This window comes from Echeneis naucrates, chromosome 21 (genome assembly GCF_900963305.1).
Source record: "Echeneis naucrates chromosome 21, fEcheNa1.1, whole genome shotgun sequence".
NCBI classification, from domain to species: Eukaryota; Metazoa; Chordata; class Actinopteri; order Carangiformes; family Echeneidae; genus Echeneis; species Echeneis naucrates.
This window is the reverse complement of record NC_042531.1, coordinates 12151375-12173592: the sequence shown is the minus strand read 5'-3', so window position 1 is coordinate 12173592 and position 22218 is coordinate 12151375. Positions and strand designations below refer to the sequence as shown.

Genomic DNA, 22218 nt, shown 5'->3' with positions numbered 1-22218 from the left:
CGCATCTGTCCGGGCGGAAAGAGCGCAGACACGGCGGAGAGGTTGAGGTGTGCCACACGGACCCGGTGAGTTTTTATTCCTCGGCTGCTCGTCCGTCTGCACAGCTGAAGGTAAGACTGAGTCTTAGCGGCAGCTCCGGTCTGAGAGGATCTGGTTCACCGGCTGCCGTCTGCAAACAAAGAGCGGACATGGGTGGGATATAAATGGGAGGAGATCAGCTGGGGGAAGAATGGGTCGCTTTGTCTTCGCTGATGTTCTTATGTTGTGCATTCTTTTGGGGGAAAAGAACCACAGTTGTCCGTGAATGGTGTATTTCTTTCTGTCATTATCTGTAAAGAGGATGATGATCATGGACTGTGGTTGAAACGTTTCCTCTCTCAGTGTCGGTGCGCTGTCCTGCAAAAGATAGACCCCCACCCCGTTTTTCAACTCATACATCATGTTGGGCTTTCTTTTTTCGATCCAGTGTGATTTGGTCTGTTTAGCTGCTTGAATGCCATCAGGTAAATAAATATGTGGCATTTGTTATATGTCATCGGTCAGTAGTGATCAGACTAGGCGAATGAGCAGAATCTAGGCCAGGATCACTGTACACACAGAGTAACTGTGACTGTAAAAAATAAATCTGCTTTTAATGGCTCTCTTTCTTTTTCTGATTCTCCCTGTTTGTGCTTATATCACTGCATTCAGCTGGGACTCTTCATTAGATTGAAAACTTGGAACACAATGGATGGCAACGCTCTGTCCTTCCCCAGACTTCAGTAGTATAATAAATAAACAAAAAGTAGCTGAAGACTTTAAGGTTTGCTGGACTGGTTGAGAGAGGACATGGCACAGGTAGAGGAGTCTCAGACGGAGGGAGAGGGCAGCCCCCAGATGATCTCATTAAGATCAGACATATCAGGCAATCATGTGGATGATGGAGAAGTAGGACCCTCCATAAGGAGGAAGAGGAGGAAGAAGAAAGACACACGTCCAGAGTCCATTATTATCTACCGCTCTGAGATGGAAAGGATGCCTGGAGAAGACCAAGGCAGTGAGGAAGGAGCAGAAAGGACCACTGAGGAGGGAGCTAAATTCCTCTGTACACCCACAGGGGAAGGTGAGTGTTAAAAATCTATGATTGACTCAAGATGTCACATCCATCACTTCACAGTTTTCCAGAAAAAAAGATGCTACAGATCAACAATGAGTTATACATTTGAAATATTATTAGCAATTTTAATGACCAAGCTTATACGACCAAAATTGATTGTGATTGACGAAACTGCGACATTATACTAAAGTTTAGACTAAATTTATGCTACAGACACTTTATTGACTAGTCTCTGTGGTTTTACATTGTTTATACTGTAGTTTAGCTCCCAGTCAAATGGATGCAGAAAAGAGGGGAAGTCTCTTCTCTTTTATTATCCCATAATAGGTGGAAGCTGGAGCCTTCCCCCAGACAGCCGTTATGTGACCCTGACTGGCACCATCACCCGGGGCAAGAAGAAGGGCCAAGTGGTGGACATACATGTAACTTTGACAGAGAAGGAAATCAGGGATCTGGCCAAGTCAAAGGAACGTCTCAATGCCGAATGTGAAGCACTGGAAGGCTCTAAACGCACCTGCAGCTTAGGTGTGTCCCAGGGACCGCATGTGGTCCTGTGGAGCATCTCCTGTGCCCCTGTGGTTTTCCTCCTTTCTTTCATCACCTCCTTCTACTATGGCACACTCACCTGGTACAACGTGTTCCTGGTGTACAATGAAGAGCGGACGTTCTGGCACAAGATCACAATATGCCCCTTCCTCATCATCTTCTACCCTGTACTGATCATGCCTATGGCGCTGTCTCTAGCTCTGTACTCTGCTGTAGTGCAGGTGTCATGGGCCTTCAGCGAGTGGTGGCTGGCGGTGCGAGACCTGGAGAAAGGCTTCTGTGGCTGGGCCTGTGGGAAGCTGGGGCTGGAGGATTGTTCCCCATATAGCGTGGTTGAACTGCTGGACTCTGACACTGTTTCTGGGACTCTACAGAGCACAGCCCCCAGTGAACTTGCCCAGACATCATCAGTGTGAAACAAGATCATGCTAATGTCCAGGGCACATATTGACAATGGACAAACAACTACCAGGAATATGAGCAGACTTCATTGGCCAATGAAAGCCTTGAGGTTTTGCTGTGAAAGCTCAAGAAGAAACAAATCACAAGGAACTTTTGACTTTTTAATAACTGGAAATGATTTTACTCCACTATGCTTTTCAACAAAGGATAAAATATAAAACACTGCCTGAAGAGTCCAAAGGGACTGAATTATTATTTCCAAGTTGTAATGTATTAGACATTGAGAGGAAAAACAGTTATTTTTGGCCATTTTATTTGTTGTTATTGCCACAGAGACCCACAGATCATCCTGACTTTTGAACCCTATAGTTTCCATAAAGTGGCTGCGGACAGTGACACACATTAGTTTGCAAGTTAAGTGAAGTTTTAGTTCATCTGTAAATATCTGTAATAAAATGTATGTGATTGCTGCGCTTTGCATTAAGATCAAAAACAGCACGCACTTAAAAGGTAACACCATCTTCTATATGAAGTTATAGTGATCAGGCAGTTGACAAGTTGAATAACTGGGAAAATCGGGCAACTACCCCAGGGCCACAAATCCAGGTTTAATGTGTCAGTCACTTTGGAAATTTGATGAGTTGCCTGTTTGTTAAGATACTCTCCACTAAGCACAAAATAACCATCCAAAAATAGTTACAAATCTTGTTAAAAGACTTTAGTCAGCATATAGTTTTCTAAGGCTGATGTCACTCAAATTTCTACTATGGTCAACCACATCCATGAAGAGACTGAATCATCTGCTTGTGTTCTTCATAAAAATCAGACTTTCCTCCTTGATCTTTCTAGTCCAGTGATTTCTGCTGAAGATGTAAACTTTCTTAATGGGTTTTGAACATATCTTTAAATGTAATGTTTTTTTAATAAAAACTGGAGTAATTAGTACATTTATGGGAACAACTTTCACCTGCCGATAAATACATATTTGATGCACCAGCGAAGCTTTTTCAGCAGCAGGATGTAGCATGTGTGTTCATGGTAGTGAAGGAACATGTCACTTGTGCGACACTGTGATTCAATAATATTTTTTTTAAGTCAATGAACGATGACAGACAACACCAGTTGCAACTGTTAGAAGGGTTATTCCAATGTATGTCTTTTCGTAGGTTTTGTTGATATTAGATGATTTTTGGTTTACATAGGCAGCACGGCCACATAGTGGTTAGTGCTGTTGCCCAGTTCGTGGGTTAAATTCCCCGGTCTGGGGCCTTTCTGTGCAGAGTCCAAAGACACACATGTTTAGGTTGATTGGTGATTCTAAATTGTGCGTAGGTCTGAATGTGAATGTGAGTGGTTGTTTTTCTCTATGTGTTGGCCTGCGATGGACAGGGCCCAGTCGTGCCACACTATCACCCAGTGTGAGCTGGGATTAGCTCCAGCACCCCCCCAACCTGGAAAATAGATAAGCAGTAGAGGATGAATGAATGAATGAATGTTACATGGTGTATAGACGGTATCATGTTTGATTCTCATGAAATCATCCCAAACAAATTGAAACACATCAAACATGGGTGCAGGAAGTGTCCCAGTGTTTGAGTATTTGTTGGTTTCTGGCCCTCCTGGCCTGTCACGATTCAGCTTTCATGCAATGGGTTGTTTATTCTCTACTTGATCTGACATTGGAGTTGACTGCCACAGTACATAAACAATGCAGAGAGAGATTGGGATCAAAGGAATTAGGACTGAGAATCAGTTTTTCCCTACATGGCCCATGGGGGAGATTGTTTTTCTAAGATTTGAAGCCGTAATCAGGAAAAACTGACAAATAAAGCATTCCTTCAGTTTGTTTATTTTGTTTTTGTTTGCATGTTTTAGACACCAGTTCAGTAGTTTATTATCTTAAGCTTATTTTGGTCCAGACATGAAAAAAAGAAAAAAAAGTTTTACGTCATTTTGTACTTGAGAATCCTGTTATGTTCCATTGTCATATTTTAAATGTTGCTTTAATTTATATATTTAATTCAAGTACACTCTGAAATTCTTGTAGCAAAGTGTTTTATACTCTGGCACTTTAAAATAAATGTATTGCAAACAGCTGCCACTTACTGATTGTGATGCACAACAGATGTTGGTGGGTTTTAAATTTTTGTTGGTTCAAATATTTATGACTTGCAAACTACTAACTCAATTGAAAATGTTACATTTTCAGAGCTAAAGACACAGCTCAGTGGTTTTGGAGTGAATCTGTGTTCCACGTTGCATGTTGTGAATACAAATGTTGGAAAGGAAAAACAAATTGCAGTAAATAAAGTGTTGTATTAACAAATTGCAATCAATTAATGTGCTAATGTCTGAATTTATAATGTCAAATGCAGCACACTTATATTAGCAGAGCAAGTAAGCATATGTAGCTGCTTTGTGCACTCTGATGCATACTTCTGTGTGTTATGACAAATGACCATTTGGACCCTGAGATACCTGCTGACAGCAGTGCACAGCCGATGTTCGAGTTAGTTACCTACGTGTGTGTTTCCTGTTTGTTCTCAGATTTAGTTAAACAAGTACTAAAACAACTACAAGTTAAAACACAGTTTAGGGGTCAAAACTGCACAACTGAGTTGAATTGTTAAATATACAACTAATGACAGTGACAGTTTTTCTGAGGATTTGAGATTTTCAGAAGTTTTTTATTTAGCCTTTATTTATCCAGTTAGTAATGGATAAATAATAGTGTCAGTAATAGTATCGATTAAACGTATAAAAAAACAAAAAAGGTGATGGAGTTCACTCTGAGCTGTGTCATATGAAACGCTGGGGGGCGTTTGACCTGCATCCTCTCAGAGAACACCAGTAACGCCCCAAGACTGTATATAGTGGGTGCATTATAAATATCACAGAACATTGCAGGCCAACCAGAAATATACCATAAAACCTGTGAGTTTCAATAAACATCCATGATTTTGGTGAGCAGGTACGTCACAATTTACAATGAGTTGGAGCAATTGCGGAACAAATATCAACGAATCTCGTCCGGACCGTCCACAGTTTCTGTCCGGAGCCATAACAAGGTAACACCAAGACTCCGAGGGAGGGAAAATAAAGATGGCAGGTGCTAAAGTAAGTTAAGTTGTTTTATCTCCAGTGTAATTTGTGAGTTAGCGTTAATGCCGGCATTAGAGATGTTGTTTAGTAGGATTTGGCGGTAGAAGCAGTTTGGTGAATGAGCGATATGTTCATCGTTACGTCATTGAATGGACAGACACTATTCGCTGAGGCATTGTGGGGATAAACACGCCGGAAATAACAAAATAACTTTTGTTAAAAACGAAACACGTTCTCGTCTGTGTCACCTATAATGCGAGAAGGCAAACGAGTTGCCTTCATTGAGAAGCTGCATTGTGTTTTCCTCTGCAGTCAGCCCTGGTGCTGTGCATGGATGTGGGCTTCTCCATGTCCAACTCTGCCCCGGGGGAAGAGCCTCACTTTGAACTGGCCAAAAAAGTCATCAAGAAGTCTGTCCAGCGGCAGGTAACAAGGAGCCAATCAAAGCTGCTGTCGTGAAAGGCTTCTGTCAACAACATCAACACCCACACTGGACGTGTCTTTTGTCTCCTCACAGGTTTTTGCCGAGACGAAAGATGAACTGGCTTTAGTTCTGTTCGGGACGGATTCAACCAAAAACCCTCTGGCCCAAGACGGCCAGTACCAGAACATCAGCATCCACCGCCACCTCATGATGCCTGATTTTGACCTACTGGAGGAAATAGAAAATCAGATCCATCCAGAGAGTCAGCAGGTGGACTGTATCCTTTTACTTGATATATTTAATAATATTGTTATTTTATAGGGACGTAGATAAACGAAAGTCAGTTTTCTCGGGTCACTGCAGCCTAACTTTCCCTCAAGAATTTTTTCAGTGCATTTGTGAAAGGATTTTTTTTTTTTTTTTAATTTGATTGAGTTATTGTTCAGGCTGACATTTTTCACACGGATCCTCGCGTTCCAAGATATTCTCTCAGTAATTGTTAGTTTCTTAACTACTGTTTCACAGGGCTAGATGCTCTTGTTGTCTGCATGGACCTTCTCAAAACGGAGACCAAGTAAGAGTCTGTCTTTATCGCAAAACGAGCTGCACTGTGCTGAATCAAATGTTGGTTGTTCAGTGGGATGCCTGAGATTGTGTTTGGGATTTCTTTTCAGTGGGAAAAAGTACGATCGTCTCAACATTGCCCTCTTGACTGACCTCAATACCCCGACCAGTTCAGACCAGCTTGACGTTATAATTAACAACCTTAAAGACGCCGGCATCACCCTGCAATTCTTGTAAGGTTCAGGCATATTAACGTGTGATTGTAAGACACTATTATTTCTTGTTATATGTGATACAGCAACAAAACAAGGCCACTGTAGGGTAGAGGTTCTGCCAATAGGTAACATTGCAACAATATTTGAACCATGTGTTGTTTGTACTCATTGTTTTATTTTATTCCAAATATGTTCAAACACATACACCCTGTCTTGATTCATCCATCGTTATTATTTTACACTTGTCACGAGACACTTTATGATTTTTTTTTGCATGTCTGACTATGAATGATTATATTGTCAGTTTGCCATTTCCTGTGGAGGATGATGAGGAGGGTGGAGGGGATGCAGACAGAAGTGGTCCTGGTCATCCTGGGACAGGCAAAGGTCTGTCCAAGGAGCAGAAGATTGGCTCGGACATGATGAAACACATTTTGCTCAGTTTGGATGAAGAGGATGGTCTTGATGAAATTTATACCTTCAGGTTGCACTTATCAAATACTTTTTGTTCTTTGTAGTCTTTCAGTTTCTACTTTCTGATGTAGTTAATGTTCTTATTGTATGATATCATCTGACTTGACTCCACTCCTGCTGTAGAAATGCAATTGAGCAGCTGTGCATGTTCAAGCGTATTGAGAGGAGACCTATGCCCTGGCCCTGTCAGCTGACGATTGGAAGCGCTCTGTCCATCCGTATTGTTGGGTACAAAGCGGTGAGTGTATTGAATAGATATGCAGCATGCTTTGGTGAGTGCTCAGTTTAGCTGCTGACTCCAGTCCAGTCTAATCAATGGACTTCATATCTACCTGTATCACAAGTTTTAATTTTAGTTTTTATGTCTGGTTTGCCTTTTGGGGCTTAAGTGTTGCTCCACCAGCTTGACTGTTTGGGAAAAGTTCACATTGCTGTCTATTTCAAAAACACAGATAGATCAAAATTAGCCACATAGCACTGCTGGGGAAACCATATTTTTTTCTGTTTTTTGGATGGTATTTATCCATCATGTCCAACAGGTAACAGAAGAGAAGCTGAAGAAGATGTGGATCACGGTTGATGCTCAGACCACCCTGAAAGAGGATGTGAAGAGAGAGACTGTGAACTGTCTGGATGATGACAATGAGACAGAGGTGCAAAAGGATGACATCATTCAAGGTGAGGGAGTTGTTTAACATTGATGTTTACTCTTTATCACATGGACTCACATTGAATTCATTCTACAAGTAAATTTTTATTTATTTTTTTTTCTGTCCACAGGTTTTCGTTATGGAAGTGACATTGTTCCGTTCTCCAAAGTGGATCAAGAGCAAATGAAATATAAGCATGATGGGAAGTGCTTTGCTGTTCTGGGCTTTACGAAAAAGAACATGGTAATGTAATACTTATGGCACTGAGTAAATCTGATACCTAAATGGAAATCTGAGAAAAGGAAATGAGCCTTACTTTTTACTGTCTGCTTATAGGTGCATCGCCATCAGTTCATGGGAAATCAGGTCATCAAGATATTTGCTGCCAAAGACGATGAGGTGAGATTAGAGAGAGCTTGTTGCACAGCTGGGGAAAACATAAACAAAAATTGATTGTCTGTTTCTACACCGCGACTGAGCAGCATGCTGGAGTGGCTCTGTCAGCCCTCATCAAGGCGCTGGATGAACTTGAAATGGTGGCCATTGTGCGTTATGCCTATGATCGACGCAGCAACCCTCAAGTGGGAGCAGCCTTTCCTTGTATCAAGCAGAACTATGAGGTGAGATTATAGAGTTCACTTCATTCTCTGAACCTGTGTAAAGCACTGCAGAGTAAACGGTTCATCTTTCCCCCTTAAACAGTGTCTGCTGTATGTCCAGCTGCCCTTCACAGAAGACCTACGACAGTTCACATTTCCGTCTCTTGAGAACAAGAAGTTAGCCCCATCAGGTACAGTTTCAGTATGTCATGTTTACACTTGATGAAGGGTTTAAAAATCACTTGTGTGGCACAAGCTCTACTTCATCCTCATATCTGATGCTAAGTAACTTCTTTCCAGATATGAAGTAACTCCTGCTATGGGGCCTGAAATTCAATTACTAACTCTGATCTAACAGGCAGAAGAGTCTCTAACGGGGATCTGTTCACTGTCTGGCCAAAATTCCAACTAAGGCCTGATGTAAACATGTCCATGTTGCCTCCTACAGATACAGAAAGTAAAAGCTGCTGTGGTTTTAATGCTGCACTACCACTTCTGTGGCCTGTAGATGGCACAGTCAGGCATGTGTATATGCTTGTTATATCTACTTCTGGCACAGATTGAGAACTTCATGACAGATATTGCCTGGAACATGTTTAAGAAGATATTGAGATATTTTACGAAAGTAGAAGTAGCACCAAACTTATTAAAAAAAAGGAAAAAAAAGTCTTACTTGGATAAAAGTAAGTAAACTGCTAAAATTCAGAGTGCTGTAAACACAGTACATTGTTTTGAATTTGACAGACGGAAAAGTTTAATGTTCATTTTAACACAGTCCTTACTTAATTTATGGGTACTTTAATCTCCATAAGACAAAGGATTTCAGTAAGCAAATGAGGAATAGACTTCAACAAAGAGTTGATTTTCATGTGATTTCTTCAGACACTCAGCTGTGTACTGTGGACTCTCTCATTGACGCCATGATGTTGGTCGAGGAAGCTGAGGATGGAGAACAGAACGACATATTCAAGGTCAACCACATCCCAAACCCTGCCTTCCAGAGACACTTCCAGGTACAGCAGGAGAGTTTGTATTTTACAGATACAACTCTACTGTTCTGAGTTTGGACAGATGGCAAAAGTCAGACAGATGGAAAGAGCTTTCATCTGCCTAAACAGCACTTCACCAGCTAGCGGCTGCTGATACCCAAGCAGAATTTCTTCTCTCTCAGTCACCATCTGCCTCACCTACTTTGCCCAACCTTTCTTTCAGTGTCTCCATCACCGAGCAGTACACCCCAAAGATCCGCTTCCCCCCATGGAGCCGTGGCTGAAAGCTGCTCTTGAGCGTCCTGAGGTCATTAACGAACGCTGCCAAGCTCCACTAGAGGACATAAAGAGGCTGTTTCCTCTCACAGAGGTGGAAAAGAAAAAGAAGCTGAAAACAAGTGCTCAGATTTTTGGCGAAGAGTAAGTTTAATTCGGTATGGTGCTGGGTCTTTAAATGTTGTGGGTCAAGTTCAGCAGCCATGACAGCGTGGCTGGTATTGGCATCACAGAGAGAGTGTTTTTGGGCTGTTCATCTGTCTGCTCATTCTCTTGAACTTGATATCTTCGTATCACCTTCAGAGAATTTCTTCTTCTCCAAAGTGAGTTATGATAGAAACATTGTTTTAGGACCTTTTCATCAGTAATGCCTCTCCTAACCCTCATTACCATAGTTATTAAGCAGTTAAGTTTTTATCTGTCTGTCTCTGAGAGATTTGCTTTTCAGCCTTGTAGTTGTGGCTTGGGTTTGATTTGACCCATAAGTGGTCATGTAATGTTTCATTGACAACTCATAGGTCAGAGTGTTAACATGGTGATCATTGTCCCAGCTGGTGTGATTCCCATCTCAAGATGGTCTCTAGTTGTCATCATTGTTATTGAATCTTAAAGGGCTCACTGATTACGAAAATAATATTTTCTAAAACCATTTTTACTGTTGTAACAGATGCTTTCGTGATTTACAGTGCTGGGGAGCCAGATGCCAAGAAGGTAAAAGGAGATGATGAAGGAGAGGAGGAGTATAACCTTGCTGACATTTCTGAAGGGTCTATTAATTCGGTGAGAATCAGAGAAAATCAGCTTCGTCAAATAAAGTTTTCACGGCTTGTTTTAGTAAGGTATACTTAGAAATTTCCGTTTGACTGCACCCCTTGACTAATATTAAACACTTAACCAGGTGGGAAGTGTGGATCCAGCCCGAGACTTCCGTACTCTGATAAAGAAGAGTTTTCCATTTGGAGAGGGTGAGGTCTCAGTTTTCTGCCTTTTTACCCAGGCGAGCTCAGCTGATAAACTTTTTCTAGTTTTGTTATAAATCATCCTGACTCATGTTAAGCCCTTGTAATTGTGTTTATCTCTTTGTTTGGTTGTGGTGACAACCACAACCTGTGTCCTTCCCAGCCTGTCAGCAACTGACTCACAGGATAGAGCAGTTGCTTAGCAACAAGAACATACAGTACTTCATGAAAAGCATCACCTGTATCCAGGCTTTTAGAGAGCAGTCCGTTAAGGTAAATAAACGTTGACTGTCTTCCATTTGGGTAATGCATGATGATGTGGGAGTTTCCGTTTTAACATGGACTTGTGTAAAATAAGCTTAAAATATCAAACTGCATGCAGATTGCGTCAAGTTGAGGAGATAACAGTTAGGCTGTTTCATTTCTCATGGCTTGAACTGAGACCAACTCCTATCAGAGTGTGCTTATGTGTCTGCATATTGATGTGAGCTGTTAGGAGACTGATAAATGGATTTTGAGTGTTTCATGTCTTTTGCAATTCAGTTGGGAAATGCTGATCTGTACAATAGCTACCTGCAGTCCCTGAAAAAGAGCATCCCAAACAGAGGGCTAGAAGTCTTCTGGGAGTTGCTTGTTCAAGGTATGATAAGCCTCTTTACTTTGGGCTGCAGAATTCCTCTCAAATCATTCCTCCCTTGGGATGACATTTTTAAATAGTTTCACATTTGGAAAAGGAGTAAAGAATACAAAAATGTAAGCTGGCTCTTACTTAAAAATGTACTCTGAGTAACTCCTTCAGGAGACTTTCTTGAAGGAGGTTTGCAGACTATTATGGTTGTTCAACAGATGCCATAACTTTGATCAGTAAGGACGAGGTTGAAGGAAGCAGTGTGTCCAAAACTGAAGCTCATCAGGTGATTTCAATGTGATATTTCCCAGTTTTATAGAGAAATTAGCAACTGATAATTTTAAAAACGGATGATTGTGAGACTATCCATATTACTGAATGAAAGTAATTGTGACCATAGTTTCTGGCTGCTGAGGAGAAGACAGAAGAGGCTGCTGCTCCACCACCAGCAGACGATGCAGGAGATGTTGATGACTTGGTAAGTGCTGTTGTGGATGTTTTCTGTGACAGCTCTTTTCGGGGTTGAAATGTTTAACTGAGGTGCCCCAAAGTCATCCTAAAGCTATTTCCTGTATAATTGCAAGACGTCTCCTCTGATGTAAACTCTCCCGTTGTACTCTCTTTTCTTTTTTTCCCCTTTTCCTGTGCAGCTGGACATGATGTAAGAAGGGAGGCAATGGGGGTATCTGCAGTGGACATACAGAGAAATGAGAAGAGTGCTATCATTTAGACTGAACCGACCAATTTAGCTGTCTATTGTTCTGCCTCCCACTTGGAGACCTCTGATACATAATAACTGGTTCCACTTCATGGAATACTGCGCAGAAAGAGGTTTGAATTGATTGTTGTTTACTTTTGTGCTGTTTAAGAAGACTAGTGTTTAGAATTTTGTCTAAACTGTGGGGAACTCAGATGTGTATTTTGTATAAAGTCTTATCTCGAAGTAAAATTAATTTTAGACAGATGTTTTCTTATAATTCCACAACAATGTGCTGTAATGTAGGATACAGCCAGTATTTTAAATGTCAGCATTTGCACTAGTAACAATTGGGACATAAGACAGCATTCCATCGTCCAACAAACTATAAGTTTATTATCTTTGATCATTAAAGCTGAAATCAGTTGAAGAATGCTCATCTGGTACTATATTTTTGTATAACAAAATACTGAGGATGAATGTGGTTTTAATGATATCATTTAAAAATTGTACAGTGCACAGTAGAATCATAGTTAACCAGTATGTTTAAAATGCCAGATTAACAGCAGTAGCACCAGCGTGATGTTCTTGTCCACAGGAGCATGGCCTCTCTTTAACATACCCATTTCATGAAACGGTCAAACAAACCAGAATGGGACAGATCAGCCAAATCTTTTCCTTTGAAGATGGCGTCCTGGTCACCCATAGCCAGCTTAGTTAGGACTCCATGGTCAACATCACTTCCTGTAGCTATCACAGTGGAGACCACCTGTGCCCCACGCATTGCACTAACTGCCTCCTCCAGGTTTTTGTTTTCAGTGATGCCATCTGTGATGAAAACAAATGAAATCTCTGCATTTTGTCTCGTCTGCCGACTATTTTCTTTACCCAAGATGTTATCAATGGTGTAAATAATAGCAGGCCCCACGCTTGAGGAAGAATCCAGATAATGCAAGCGTGCTATACCATCAGCAATGAGAGCACGGTCATGTGTGAGTTGGAAGGCTATATGGTTCTCGTTCTCTTTGCCATACTCCATTAGTGCTAAGCGAGCTCGCATACGATCATTCCTGCCCTTGGCCAGTCCTATTGTGCCTGCCACCTTCTGCAGAAATTCCCGGACATGACGAAAGTTCTTGTCCCCCAGGCGCTCCGAGCCATCGAGTAGAAATACCAAGTCCACTGGCCGCTGGAAACATGGAGTTACATCAGGTGCTATGAGGAAAGAAAAATAACTTACTCAGCTGCACACCGTTTAACAACTGAACAAAGATTCTTTCACCTGACTACCACATACCGCTTTGACAGGGGAGATCAGGGCACACAATTTCTGGCTCTGAAAGAGAAATCACATGGACGTGGATTAGACAAATAATTAGCGGAACCAGTTTGGTCATCCAGATGTTCTGGTACAGGTTTACCTGGACAGAGCACAGTCTCCATTGTTTCAATGAAGTCCTCAGCCACCAGGTCAATGTAACGCTTCATCTCAGTGACACGTTCCTTCTTGCCACATGCAATAGATCCCAAGATCTCATCATCCTGTTCCTTTTTAAACATATCACCCACCCCTATGGCATTCACCACCAAATTGTCATCGTCACAAAGGTACTTGAGTAAATCCTCGTCATCACGTGGGTCAAAGCGGCCATCTGTGATCACCACCACAGATACTCTGGCACGGGCCCTCTTACTATCCCTGATGAGGGTGTCATAAGCAAACTTTAGAGCTGATGGTGTGAAAGTGCCCCCAGCGATCCACTGTAGCCTCTTCACTGCTGTTTTAAAGGCAGACATGGAGTTTATATTTGGGTCATCAAGACGAATGGCCTCAAAGGTCCCATTGTGACTGAACTGCACAACCCCGACCCTTGTGCCTGTCAGGAAGTACCAAAAAAGGGTTAGTCAAATTTTCATAGAATACTTTTGATGCATTTTACACTGTTTTCACATTTTGAATGTTAACATCAAGAGGTTGATATATTAACTGTTAATAATTTGGATCACTGAAAATATGGAACATGAGCAATCTGGACTTTGTTGTAATTCTACAGTCAGTTAACTGGGACCTTTCCAAATATTTTTGGATCTGTTTATTGAGTGGTGGATTAAGTGATTCAATCTTCAGAAAATCTCTCATGGCAACCTTTGCTTCTTCTCATTTACAACTATGTGTGAAAGGATTAACAGGGACATCTGCGATGTGTTTTAGCTCAGCCGTACCGGTTGGTGATGCAGGGTCGCTGGCCATAGAGCCCAGCCTGTTGATGGTGTTGATAACAAAGTTCTTTTCCAGTGTAAAGTTTGTCAGCCCAACACTCTCCGAGCTATCTATTACAAATACAATGTCCAGGGCTCCACAGCGCTTCTCACAGTCTGAGACAAATGACAGATTGTTTAACACGTTGGAAGATATTGATAATAAAGCATGAACTTAGCATCACACTACATGTTTATGATGATATTGCTTGTGTATATTTGCTTACCGCAACAGCCACATGTCTCTCTGATGTATGTCATGACATCACAGTCCTGCAGCCACAGGGAAGCAGGTTAGATGTAATGAAAAGACTGTGAGATGTAAAGAAATGTATACAATGCAGAATAACTACATTTTGAAGCTTACTCACAGTAAGGCCAGAGTCGCCTGCTGGTCCTGGGCCACCCTACACACACACACAAATGACCAAAGAAAGGGAAAGCAACACAATTGGATCTCAAATTTGCATGCATGGTCAAGTCATTTAAGTGATGGCTCTGTTGCTCACATCAGGTCCAGGTTCCCCTCTGGGTCCTCTTTCTCCAGGCTCACCCAGCTGGCCTGGTTCCCCCTAAGAAGAAAACATTTTTCACTGCAGCTGACTTGTTTTTCAGTGTAGTATGACATTATTTTTCTTAAGGAATTCATTTCAGCCTCTGGTTGAACCCATTGCAAAATTTTTGTTTCGCAAACTGTTCGCCAAAATGTCTTAAACAATAAAATTAACCAGCTCAGTGAAGCTTATTGGTCCAATATCTAACATTTTATATAAGACCAATATAATATATATATACTATATAAACAAAAGTTATGAATTTGCTTGTTTTTCACAAGTTGATATTTTCATTTGGAATCAGCCATGACTTTACACACCTGACCTTAGAGGAATTCAATTTGGAATGACTTTTTGTTGAAGGAATGGCCCCATGTGAAAAGGGGTCACTGTGAGGTCTTTGGATTGCACTGACCATTTGAGGCATTGTTTCTGGAAAGACATTTCTTTGGGGCTTTCAAAATGTCAACACCTGGACAGGAAAATGAAAGCAATCTGCTGGTGCAGGTATTTTCACAGGTAAGTGATAATGTTTTTCATGGTTCGGGAGAGTCTTCCGTTTAAGATCTATGAGGCTGTGCGGTATCCACAGCATACCTGTTAACGGTTGTTGCTAAGGGTATTATTCTTACAGGTTCTCCTGGTAGTCCCTTGCCTCCAGCTTCTCCTTTGGCACCACAGTCACCTCTGCCGCCCCTAGGTCCTTTCCTGCCTGGATCACCGCGGTCTCCCTGGAGCAGAGGTAATTAGACTCATGTGAAAACATTCAAGGTGTGCAGTAATTTGATTACACAAACAGAGCCATACAGTAGGTCCTCTTGGTCCAGGATAGTTGAATCCTTGCCTTCCTCTGTCTCCCTGTAAAGGAAAAACATAACTTTAATCAAATGGTGAGATTTCTTTACTGAATTTGGTCAGAAATTTTGAACTCCATTCTATTAAATTTTGAACTCTAGCACCCTTGGTCCAGGAGGTCCAGAATCTCCCCTTGGTCCAGGATCTCCTGGATATCCCCTGGTGCCCTGTGAGCCACAGAAGATCACATTTAATGGAAAATGCCTGTTCTATGGTTTATTTCACAGAAAATTCACAGAGATGTTGTCATTATAATGTATGAAGAAAAACACACATTTGCTCCAGGGCCACCTGGCTCTCCTGGCTGACCCCTTGGTCCTGGTAGTCCTTGGTCTCCCTGTAAGAGGAAATGGTAAAAGAAAACAACATTGCTGAACATTGGTACGGACAGCAGCCCACACATGTCACGCTGATATGAATCTGGTGATGCTAGTGGGCAAATCTTGTACAGAACAGTTCCTCTGAAAATGTGTTTGCAATAACAGATTCAGGCTATTTTGACGGGATACACAGTACATGAAGTCTAAACTTCAGTGTTTGAGGTCTCAGAATACGTGCTGAGTTCCTCAGAAGCTGCTGAGTCATTGCTGCCAAAATCCACCCACAAGAACAAACCCATCACCTTTGCACCCGTGAGTCCATTTTCTCCGGGCCGACCTCTGCCTCCCTGTGGCCCTCGTTGTCCCTTGAAAATAAATGAATGTGTCAAGATTTGCACCATGCTATTCATCATTAAGCAGGCTATACAAAACACAACAGAAGTGTGGGAGAGTAATGCTTTTTTTAGGGCTTTTTTCCTGAGAATCTAATTGGGAAATGTCTTACAACAACACATAAGCGTTATTCTGGCATGTGTGTGATCTTTCTCTGGAAGAATAAAACTCTGCTGAGAAACTGGAAACTCATGGGACTCATCATGGTGTTAAAATCTGTGGTAAGGTCAACGGAATCTGACTCCCAAAATAAGTTCAAACTTGATCTTCGCCACGACCAGCTGGCCTCTCTCATGTTTAGTTGTTTGTTTGTTTGTTTATTTATATATATTCACATTTGTGAATGAATTATGTAGTACTGTAGTACCTTCTGTACATTTTACAGGTTTTGAAAATGGTTTTTAAAGTGGCAAATCAAAACACCACGATTATAGTTCAGTGTACATAGTCAGGTCTGTCTAAGTGCTGAACTTACCTTCTCTCCTTTTGCCCCATCAGTGCCTGGTGTTCCTTTTTTCCCTGGGTCTCCTCTCCGTCCCTGTTAACATGTATTTAAACATGATTGCTAAGTATGATAAATCCTCACTGTCAAAAGTTTAAATTCTTAAAATAAAGTTTTTGACATACCTCTTCACCTGGTGGTCCAGGTAAGCCTACCTGCCCCTGTGAGAGATCAGAGATGTACATCAGAGTCAGCTTTTATGTAAATAACTAACTTGTGTAACTAACTTTATGTAACTATAAAGAACTTACATTGAAACAGAAGAAATTATGGAGAAGAAAAATAAAATTATAGGTACCTGTGTTCCCTTTCCTCCCGGTGGCCCTGGATTTCCAGGATTTCCTCTTTCACCCTACAAAACAAAAAATCATGCAAGTTAATAGATTTTCAATTAAAGAAGACAATTTTGTCTTAATTTTAGACTACCTTTGGTCCTTGTTCACCAGGAGGACCAAGGGGCCCCGGTTTTCCAGGAAGGCCATGATCACCCTAAACAACGAATAAACAATACATGATTACTGAAAATTATATTTTCTTATGAAAGTTGACACATCTAAAAATCTACAGCCTGAATCAATTGGTAGAAAACTCAGCTATTATTGTTGTGTGATTGCCATTAGTAGGAACAAAACAAACATCAAAATCAAATCCAAGAAATTGCATCTGAACCACAGGGTTGGATACACACTTAAAAGCCTCACATCAAAATCAAGTGTTATTGGCAGTTAATGTTATTGTTCTTGGCAGTGGGCCAGACATAAATGCATGTGGGTGAAAAATCTTATATGAAGAGCTGCTAGACATAATAGATTTGTCTTTCTTCCTACATGCCATGGCCAATCTAGACTTGACGCAATGTTTGCGTGTATTTGAAAGCCTTTGCTGCTTTGGCTACATTCCTGCTGCACCACTCAGATTACAATCATGCACAGATTAAATGGAAAAAGCAGCCAACCTTGAAGTGAGAACTCAGTGAAAAGAAGTACATAAAGGCCAACTAATCAGAGGGTAAATAGTTAAGTGACTTTTTCTCAGTTATAATATTAACTCTTAACAGTCAATTGAGTAGCATAAAATGTAACTTTTTGAAATAGCTCAACAACATACTGCTTCTAAATCCATGAATTCAGCTGCTGAGCTATTGCTGTTTTTGGTAATTTGGTAATCTGTTATTCACTTGTCAAACTTTGTTCATACGTTGTGATATTTCAGAAAATTTGCTGTGTGTAAGAGAAAGCTGGAGTGGGCAATGTTAATTGAATTTAACATTTTCAGATTAAGTACTCTGTTATGCAGTTTTGATGTTCATTCACCAATTCATTCCTCTCAAAGTCTAAAAATCAGAAGAACTTCAGCTGTTGTAGAAGCCTCCAATTCAATGGCACTGCAACTGAATCTTTTTACAATTAAAAATAGTAATAAAGACTATTTATTATTAAAATCTATAGCTACAAATTGGACTTTTCAGACACTTAAAGTCTGAATGAGGCCTGTCATGTGTCAAGTGTTGGATGCGTTGTTTCTTCACAACAAAGCTCTGACTGAAATATCCTTTTCCGCCTTAATTATTCATTTAAATACAGTTAAACACAGACCTTTTCTCCAACTTCACCAGGCGGTCCAGTGTCACCAACTTCTCCAGTGTAACCATTTGGCCCCTTTAAAAGAGACAGACAAAATTATTCAATACTTGAGTAACAGCCCTGTGGCTGGTGTATTATTGAGATTATTCAGTCACATGATCTCACCTTGTCACCCGGATCACCTTTGCAACCAGGAGCACCGATTCGGCCAATTCTACCCTGAAAATATCACAGAAACAATCATATCATATCAATTGGAGTTTATTGGGCATTTTGCTTGTAGTGTATGAAGACTCACCTTTTGGCCATCAGTACCATTTCGGCCAGGAACTCCTCCCACACCCTGAAAGTTTAGACAGCAGCAAAGATAGAAAATGAACAACAGCTGACAGTGTTGGATGTAGTAGGGTGTAAAAACAAAAGTTGTATGGAGGTGTAACTTAAAAACCTGTCATTCACCTTTGCTCCTGAGGCTCCACTGTCACCCTGATGAGGTTAAACACACGCATTAACCAAAATAAAACTTATCTGAATTTGACAGAAGAACAGAAAAGTAGGAATATAAAGACTAAGATCTCACCTTCTCACCTTTCAAACCAACCCCTCCCTATGTGTTAAAAAATAAAGAAAAAAAATTACAAGTTATTGAAATTTTAATAAAGGACACCTTAGATAACTTCAAGGCGCAATAATGACCAAACCTTTGGACCAGGCCATCCAATAGGTCCTTCAATGCCAGGATCCCCCTGAAATAGAGTAAATTATATTATTAGAATAATACCAATTATAAGAGCAAATTATATCCATATATAAGATGTAATACTTTATTAACAGAAATAGAGTATTGTGTAATAGTGATTTGTTGGTTATTAAATGTCTGTAAACATAATTTCAGCCTACCTGTCTACCCCTTTTACCTTTTGGCCCAGTGTGCCCTCTGTCTCCTTTTGTACCCTACGATTATAAGAAGAAATAAAACATTTTTTTAACAAAACAATATTTCCTACCAGGAGAAATACATACTATTGATCATTATTACTCACCTTTGGACCGCGAGGCCCGGTTGGCCCAGGGATTCCAGGACTCTCAAAGCATTTATGTTGGTAGCACTAATAAAATCAAGGTAAAAAAAATTATTTGTATTAAATGTGGTAATATCTGGAAACAAAGGAAAGCAAAGCACTTTTGCATTTCATATAAATAATCATTTGTTAATACTTTTGTTAATGGCATACAAGCTTTCTTACCTGTAAATATGCTTGATATTTCTGAAAAGTCAAGGCAGCAATTAGTGTTAAGTGCCTGATTAGAGTACAGTATTTACATAGAAATATATGCATCTCAGCAAGAAGGGAAAAGCAGATCAGCTCACCATAGCTTTTATGATACGATCAATGGATTCAGTCTTTATTTTTGGTCGCCCATCAACAATGTCCACAGCTATGTAGTCGTCACGGTAAAGTTCCATGGGGGAGCTGGCTATCTCTCTCATTCCTAATTCATCGATGCTTTTGGACGCTGCCACTGAGAAAATGTGGATTCCTTTCTCCCGTGCCCTCTCTGCCATCACCTTTATCCCCCCACATGGATTTCCTGTCACATGGCCATCAGTGATAACCACAGAGAAAAGGACAGCGTCCGTCCCTGAGTAGTGCTGCGTCAGTTGCTGCGTCATGTTTTTCAGGGCGCAGTCGATGTAGGTGCCTTTGCCCAGATATCGGATCCCACCAAGGTTCCTGATGAAGCTCTCCTTGGTTGTGAACTGGCTGAAGACAATCTGCGTCTGGGAGAAATGCAGGCCTCCTATGGACCAGGTGATCTGGATCTGACCCTTGTATTCCTCATCAGCCAGCCTTTGGACAAAGATCTTAGTGAACTCTTTTATGTTTTCCACCAGTATACCGGGGGGGGACTCCTGTAAGGCGATGGTCTCAGAGGTGTCAATGGTGAAAAACAGCTTGATGGGACAATCCATTATCCTGGCTGGAGGACAGAAACGGGACTAATGGGTAACGAACTTTACAGCAGTTTGTTGCCATTGACGGAAGTTGCCAATGTATTACAGGCAGTGGTGGATTGTAAGTAAAATTATTGAGTGAACAACTTGAACGTATTCTTCCCATTCCATTCATACTCATGCCCATACTCAGGCGTGAATATGAGGGTGAATGGTTGTCTCTATATGTTGGTGCTGTGATAAATCAGTGACCTTTTAATCAGTTTAATGCATTCTGTAAATTTAACAAACAGAACACATATGTGGCACTCCAAAGACACTCCACATTGTGCTTATGTCGATGTATAAATAATAATCAATAAACTAATTATTTGATAATGTAACACCAACATTGGCCGTCCTGTACAATGATAACTTAGTTATTACAACCAATTTCAGCCAGTCCTATAAACAAATCCGGGTCAGTCCTGCTTGGCACTTGGGTGGGCTCACCTTTACTTTTACTTCATACTTCATTTTATTATTGTCTGAGCTTGTACTAAAATATTATTTTTCAATATCAGTATTTCCAGATTATTTTTTTGAAGTAATTTCAGAATGTGAGCTGGCGATGTGAATACTTCTACCACCACCTTTCAATTCTTATACAATGTTGTCATATATTATTGACCTGGAACGTTAAATCAGTGGAACTCACTCTCACAACCTTTTGGTCTTGGTGTGGGTTCAGGAGGTAGCGGAGGTGCAGTTGGTCCTGGACTGTCACCTCGCCCTGGTATAGGCCTGGGCCCACGAGGTCCCAGACCTTGAGACATTGCAGTTTGAAGTATACACAGAAAAATAAATGCTGAAATCATCCTCATATTTCCTGAAAGTCCTAAAAGAAAGAAGAGCGGACAAGACATTCACTAAAGACTTACTCTTTATTTCAATGTTCCCTTTAATACAGGAAATAGCTGTCAGACAAGTGAGTCTTCACAGAAGCAGTCTCCACAGGGCTCAGGAATGTTTATCGTTGTTTTAAACAATGTCAGTGAATAATTTTGCTCTGTGGAAAAAACATTTCAATTGTAGCTGAAATTCGTTGTTGCATCCCACCTGTTTGGTCAGGCTGAAATTCAGGATGGGTGATTTCCAAACTATGATACCAAGCACCCAAAAAACACCAGGAAGGCGAAAGATAAGGGAAGACGGTAACAAGATTATTTCTCAGGAAATAACCTCCCAGAGGAATTGAGCTGTTTTGTGTGGGCTCATCAGACGGTGGGGTGTGCAGTATAGGTGATGAGAGGCTTCTGCTGGAAATGCAAAAAAAATCCTTTCAATCCAAACGCAAAGCAAAAACAAATGTTTTGTTGGGTGAACCCTCAATCTGCAGTGGGACTTTCCAAACTATTTCCTGTGGGGAACGTCGAAACAAAGACAGTAGTGGGTTGCAACTGAAAGCAGCTATTTAAGTAGAGCAAGTACTTATACTGGTAAATGTTTTTCCATTTTAATATGACTTTATTCTTCGCTCTACTGCATTTCACAGTTAAATATTGGAGCTTTTACTCCAGCACGCTGTACTTGCTTTACAGATAACAGCTTATGCAGTTTTATGTCCAAAATATGAGCACCTCTTATAAAGATGATGCGTCCTTAACAATTAAGATAGCCAGAATAATTTAGCTCCAACTCAACCAACCACGACATTAAAACACTAGTTAGAGTAACACAATGTTCAACATTTATATTCAGCTACATTTTGCTGATAACAGGCTGTTTGTGAGTACAGCCAGTTCAGCATTAGGGCCTTTTAGCACAGTAGGTGCTCAGAATACCTTCACGGCACAGTGCCGTTAATTTCCCTTGAAAAACACAACAGGTCAGCTTAAGTCAACGCAACACAAAACACACCAGCAACACACCGAGGTCATAACTCTACACCAAAGGAAACGTTTAGGAAAGCCCAACTAAAGGCGACTCACCGCGACAGGACGAGGAGGGGTATAAAGCCAAACTTCAGACTTTGGGACTCGTCAGGAAACTCATGCAACTTCCCCGAACTGTAAACCGAAGATAACCATCGAGGCCGGGGTCAGCGCGGCGCGAGGGGGCCGGCCGCTTTTTTAACTCCAACGACGCACGAGCGCGTCCTCGCGACGAGTTCGATCCCTCGATATTCAGATGAA

General features: G+C 41.0%; 3 protein-coding genes across 7 annotated transcripts; 2 read left to right on the top strand and 1 right to left on the bottom strand.

Moving 5' to 3' along the window:
• tmem169b (transmembrane protein 169b) lies at positions 1–4345 on the top strand. Of its 2 annotated transcripts, none has more exons than XM_029530470.1 (3): positions 1–65; positions 691–1102; positions 1424–4345. In XM_029530470.1, exons 2-3 carry the CDS (start codon positions 829–831, stop codon positions 2056–2058), a joined length of 909 nt encoding a protein of 302 aa, XP_029386330.1. In that variant the 5' UTR covers positions 1–65; positions 691–828; the 3' UTR covers positions 2059–4345. The 2 variants fall into 2 exon arrangements, with proteins under 2 accessions (XP_029386330.1, XP_029386329.1); XM_029530469.1 differs by having other exon boundaries at positions 9–110.
• A 779-nt stretch (positions 4346–5124) lies between these two features.
• On the top strand, positions 5125–12051 carry LOC115061652 (X-ray repair complementing defective repair in Chinese hamster cells 5). Its single transcript, XM_029530087.1, has 21 exons — positions 5125–5161; positions 5459–5572; positions 5664–5847; positions 6096–6144; positions 6245–6367; positions 6654–6833; positions 6947–7061; positions 7363–7501; positions 7604–7716; positions 7810–7872; positions 7956–8093; positions 8176–8263; positions 8955–9085; positions 9285–9481; positions 10024–10117; positions 10236–10302; positions 10460–10569; positions 10840–10936; positions 11143–11210; positions 11325–11402; positions 11575–12051. The coding sequence occupies exons 1-21, from the start codon at positions 5147–5149 to the stop codon at positions 11587–11589; spliced, it is 2178 nt and encodes a 725-aa protein (XP_029385947.1). The 5' UTR covers positions 5125–5146; the 3' UTR covers positions 11590–12051.
• LOC115061650 (collagen alpha-2(VI) chain-like) lies at positions 11990–22184 on the bottom strand. Of its 4 annotated transcripts, none has more exons than XM_029530084.1 (29): positions 22015–22184; positions 21143–21342; positions 20742–20921; positions 19460–20070; positions 19335–19355; positions 19131–19196; positions 18988–19041; positions 18789–18833; positions 18668–18694; positions 18547–18573; positions 18386–18430; positions 18253–18306; positions 18100–18162; positions 16931–16993; positions 16803–16856; positions 16630–16665; positions 16478–16540; positions 15912–15974; positions 15564–15626; positions 15394–15456; positions 15242–15292; positions 15067–15165; positions 14390–14452; positions 14252–14287; positions 14108–14153; positions 13845–13997; positions 13043–13498; positions 12919–12957; positions 11990–12836 (listed from the first exon to the last, which is right to left on the bottom strand). In XM_029530084.1, exons 3-29 carry the CDS (start codon positions 20905–20907, stop codon positions 12235–12237), a joined length of 3129 nt encoding a protein of 1042 aa, XP_029385944.1. In that variant the 5' UTR covers positions 20908–20921; positions 21143–21342; positions 22015–22184; the 3' UTR covers positions 11990–12234. The 4 variants fall into 4 exon arrangements, with proteins under 4 accessions (XP_029385944.1, XP_029385945.1, XP_029385943.1 ...); XM_029530085.1 differs by having other exon boundaries at positions 21143–21339; XM_029530083.1 differs by lacking the exon at positions 21143–21342.
• Between the last annotated feature and the right edge of the window lie 34 nt (positions 22185–22218).

Bases quoted from the DNA above. Each gene is read 5' to 3' on its own strand.
- LOC115061650 (XM_029530084.1), bottom strand. From the start codon at position 20,907: ATGAGGATGATTTCAGCATTTATTTTTCTGTGTATACTTCAAACTGCA. The intron at 15,975-16,477 runs GTAAGTTCAGCA...TTTATTTTCAAG, and splicing joins ATGGGGCAAAAGGAGAGAAG to GGACAACGAGGGCCACAGGG. The intron at 13,499-13,844 runs GTACGGCTGAGC...ACTTCCTGACAG, and splicing joins CGACCCTGCATCACCAACCG to GCACAAGGGTCGGGGTTGTG.
- LOC115061652 (XM_029530087.1), top strand. The intron at 5,848-6,095 runs GTATCCTTTTAC...ACTGTTTCACAG, and splicing joins AGAGAGTCAGCAGGTGGACT to GGCTAGATGCTCTTGTTGTC. The intron at 8,264-8,954 runs GTACAGTTTCAG...TGATTTCTTCAG, and splicing joins CAAGAAGTTAGCCCCATCAG to ACACTCAGCTGTGTACTGTG.
- tmem169b (XM_029530470.1), top strand. From the start codon at position 829: ATGGCACAGGTAGAGGAGTCTCAGACGGAGGGAGAGGGCAGCCCCCAG. The intron at 1,103-1,423 runs GTGAGTGTTAAA...ATCCCATAATAG, and splicing joins CTGTACACCCACAGGGGAAG to GTGGAAGCTGGAGCCTTCCC.